A 3987-nucleotide genomic window follows, 5' to 3' on the forward strand; every position below is an offset into this window, starting at 1 on the left:
TCTCTAATGTTTGATTGCTAACCCTTCAAATTTACACAATTGAATTCAAATTCAAAATTTTCTTATTAAATTCTGCTATAATAATTCATATAAAATATTTTCGAATTGAAAAAAATGGTTTTAAAAACATTTGTTTTGAAGTTTTTAATTAATATAACGAAAATAATTTGAATCCATGATCTGGAAACATTGAGTTGGCCAACCGGGTAACTCACAGGATTTGAAACTCACAGCATTTTCTGGCAGCAAGTCTGTGTCTGTGTGTATTGTGTTCCGCGTCTAAAAGTGTTTTTTTGCTTTGTGGCGTTTTTAGGGATAATCTGCAAAAATTTCTTCGGGAAATAGTGTAAAAATGCTGAATCAGGTGGCCGTTGAGGCCCTGTATTCAGCTACTTATGTTGAAAACTACTTAGACTCTGTGGAAAACCTTCCGGACGATGTGCAAAAATATTTGTCCAGAATCAGAGAGATTGACGTCCAATTTCGAGGTATTTTCTAGGATAATTCCCATAAATTCTAGTAAAAAAAATCTAATTGAATATTCTCTTAACTAGCCCACCTTCGAGATGCAGACTACTACTACGAGCAGTGGTCAAATTGCCCGACAAATGAGCTGGAATCAGCTAATGCAAAGAGATCTCGAGCCATGGCCAGGATTTGGCAGAGTTTCATTGCTTCACAGGAGTTGGGAGATGAAAAATTGCAGATTGTGACGCAGCTGCAGGAGCTAATTGACCAGAAAACACGTCAATTGGATCATGATTTTAAGAATTTGGGTGAGTTAGAGCTCTTTAGCAATCTAATAACCTCAATTTTAACCTTCCGGACATTATGTATTGCAGACTATGGGAAGGATGACCCAATAAATGATGTAGTGCAGAAGGAACCAAGACTTCCAAGTCCTACCATGAATCTGAGCATCACTGGACTAACTACTGCTCAACAAATGTTTGTGGCATCTCCTGTGGCTGCTAATCTCACCGGATCTGGTCCCACGGCCGTCCGGGAGAGCTTCAGTGGATCCAACAGCAATGGAGAACGCGCTTCAAAACGTGCCAGACGCACCAGAGCTGATACCTCGGTGGGCAGTGTAGATCCTGGGGCTTCCGATAACAATCTCAGCACGACTGACGTGGCTCCGGTTAAGCAAAGCGGGAACACAGCACAGAGCACTAGTGCTGTTCAGAAGAAGGGCACTGGGCAGGCAGGGAAGAAGAAAAAACGCAAGGCTAGGGGTGGAGCACAGAGTGGGAACAACCAAGCACGCGATCGCGATGATACTCCACCGGCTGAGGAGCCCATTGATCCGGATGAACCAACTTACTGCCTTTGCGATCAGGTGAGTCCTCTTGGGTAGTGCCATTTCTGAAAAAAAAATGCTATTTATGGCTTTTTCTTTTACAGATTTCCTTTGGTGAGATGATTCTCTGCGACAATGATCTCTGTCCGATAGAGTGGTTCCACTTCTCCTGTGTCTCACTCCTGACCAAGCCCAAGGGCAAATGGTACTGTCCTAACTGCCGTGGTGATCGGCCAAACGTGATGAAACCGAAGGCGCAATTCTTGAAGGAACTGGAGCGCTACAACAAGGAGAAAGAAGAAAAAACATAAAAAAACACATTTTATTCAACTTTACAATATAATTTATTTCAGTGTCATTCAACAATTTGCGTCTTCATTTCATCTGGTCTGTTAGAATAAGGCTTATCATTTAAAATATTTCAGATATTTGCGTAAAATAAAAGAATATAAAAAATCGGCAAAATCTTATCATTTCTGCAATTAATATTCAAATTATTTCTGCATTGAGAAAAAAAGAGGCTGCGATTAACTTTTTTTCGTCATAATTTTAAGACTGGGTGTAAAAATATACCAATATTTTTTAATGTTAATTTTACACCTTTTAAGGGTAAAATCAACATGAAAGAAGGGAAACTTTAACCCTTAATACATCTAAAAAAGGTAATATTTACACCGATTTCGGATCAATACTGCAGGGTAAAATAAAAATTTCCGGAATGTTATTTTGACTTTTTCGGATTTGAACAATCAGTTTCTTTTTATAGATAGCTTATAGTAGGTGAGATTCTAAAAAGAGATGACAAAGCGTCTCAGCCGTGCCATCTCAGTGAACTAACTTTTTTTAAGTTAATGCGCGGTTTTCAGTCCATGAATATATATATAATATTTTACTTTCCAAGTTTAAGCAAACCAGTTGAGAAAGGGACAGATAATCCTAACTGGCTTATGTAGGTGAGATTCTTAATGTGAGCTAACTCGGAATGTATGCAAATTCGATTTAGAACTGAAGTTGGGAGACGCCATTCAGTTATCTTGAATCAAATTCGTGAAATTATACAAATTTTGTATTTAACCAAAATATCAAGGATTTTGGATGGACTGGCACAAAAGTGATATATGGGTGAAACGTAAACCAGAAAGTTCTCTATAATTTTGCCATAGAACATGATTACTCAGAAGCCGAGATAATCGAGGTTGTTTGTTTCTGAACTCGTTTTTCCGACCAGAGCGCCCCAAGTGTTCATTTGATGAACTTCAACTATATGAAAGAATTGTTGTATTTTGTGAGACTTTCCATTTAAAACCCTATTTTAAGTGTCTTGGTGGAGTAGAGGCAGTCAATTTGGTATCTGAGTGCTTTCAAAGCGTTATTATGGGAAAAATCAATTTTTTCACACTTAAACGGCAAAATCGGAGTGATAGCGTAGTCTGAGTGGAAAATGATGTATGGACGAAATGTAGAGACAAATGTCCTCTACAATTATGTCGAAGTAATCATCAAAATCGGTTCAGCGACAGTCGATATAATTGAGGTTATGTGATATTGAAATTGGTTTTTCGACTGTGGCGCCCCTGGTGTTGGTCCCACGAAGTTCAAATATTCTAGAAAGTTGTAGCATTTGGTGATATCTTTCGTTTAAGCCTTCATTAATGAAAATCGGTCACATAGAACTGGAGATATGATTTTTTAAATTTCGTGAACTTTGACCCCTCATATCTCCGGTTCTATTGAAACCATAGTGCACTCACGCACCATTTTGGAAACGTCCTATACTGGACTAAAACACTCTAAAATTTCATTAACTTGCACAAAGGAATTTTTGAGAAAAATGAGTTTAAATTTTGATGAATTTTGACGCTATCGCAGCGCCACCTGTGGTGATTTTTTGAACTTCCATCTGAAAGTGCTCATCGAGACGAAACCAAAAAGCCAAAATTTAGGTCGATATGTTAATTAGAACTGGAGATAGTGACCGGTCAATATTCGAAATTTGACCCCTTATAGCTCGGGTCAGGGATTTTAGATCGACTTAAGTATTTTTTTGTTTGATAGGTATAATCAAGGGCTACAACATACTAAAATTTCAGTCCGATGCATAAAGGAATTTTTGAGTTATTTAACTTAGAAAATTGAAAAATCTTCTTTTTAAAAATAGCGCCCCTAGCGGTGGTTTTATGAACTTGTGATGTTAGAAGGAAAAGTGGCATTTCACGAGAGCTTCCCAAAACGCCGTCACTTTTTAAATTCTGATAATTAGAACCAGAGTTATGGCCACTTTAAGAATTCTTTTTTTGGACTCTTATTGCTCGGGTCAGGGGGGTCGGGGGACCTTAAGTTTGGTATTGATCGAAAGCTCTAAGGCCCGGCTATGACATACTAAAATTTGAGCCCGATGGATGCCATAGCGGCGGAGCTATTGAGAAAACAAAAAAGGGGGGTCTTCAAAATGGCGGAAGGAGGGGTGGGGGGTCAATGCACCATGTTGCAATTTTCAGCCGATATTTAACCTTTGCCGAAAACCGCAAGTCGATATCTTTTTTAGTTTAGGAGCTATTAAGCTCCAAAGAGCGGCCGGCCGGACGGACGGCCGGCCAGTCGGGAACGTAACTTAGCCCCCTATATATTCGTGATCAGGAAGTGGCGAAACACATTCTGGCAAAGTTTGGGGCCGATCGGAGGACATG

General features: G+C 39.1%; 1 protein-coding gene across 1 annotated transcript; it reads left to right on the plus strand.

Annotated features, from left to right (window-relative positions):
- The first annotated feature begins 221 nt into the window (after window positions 1–221).
- Window positions 222–1663, plus strand: LOC129808491 (inhibitor of growth protein 1). Its single transcript, XM_055858272.1, has 4 exons — window positions 222–488; window positions 555–776; window positions 843–1339; window positions 1405–1663. Exons 1-4 carry the CDS (start codon window positions 353–355, stop codon window positions 1609–1611), a joined length of 1062 nt encoding a protein of 353 aa, XP_055714247.1. The 5' UTR covers window positions 222–352; the 3' UTR covers window positions 1612–1663.
- Window positions 1664–3987: the final 2324 nt, after the last annotated feature.

The sequence above is a fragment of the Phlebotomus papatasi genome, chromosome 1 (assembly GCF_024763615.1).
Source record: "Phlebotomus papatasi isolate M1 chromosome 1, Ppap_2.1, whole genome shotgun sequence".
In the NCBI taxonomy this organism is placed as follows: domain Eukaryota; kingdom Metazoa; phylum Arthropoda; class Insecta; order Diptera; family Psychodidae; genus Phlebotomus; species Phlebotomus papatasi.

What these genes read in the sequence shown, in the direction of transcription:
- LOC129808491 (XM_055858272.1), top strand. Translation starts at nt 353, where the DNA reads ATGCTGAATCAGGTGGCCGTTGAGGCCCTGTATTCAGCTACTTATGTT. An exon ending in GATTGACGTCCAATTTCGAG is followed by an intron (nt 489 to 554) that starts GTATTTTCTAGG and finishes TCTCTTAACTAG; the next exon opens with CCCACCTTCGAGATGCAGAC. An exon ending in CTTACTGCCTTTGCGATCAG is followed by an intron (nt 1,340 to 1,404) that starts GTGAGTCCTCTT and finishes TTTCTTTTACAG; the next exon opens with ATTTCCTTTGGTGAGATGAT.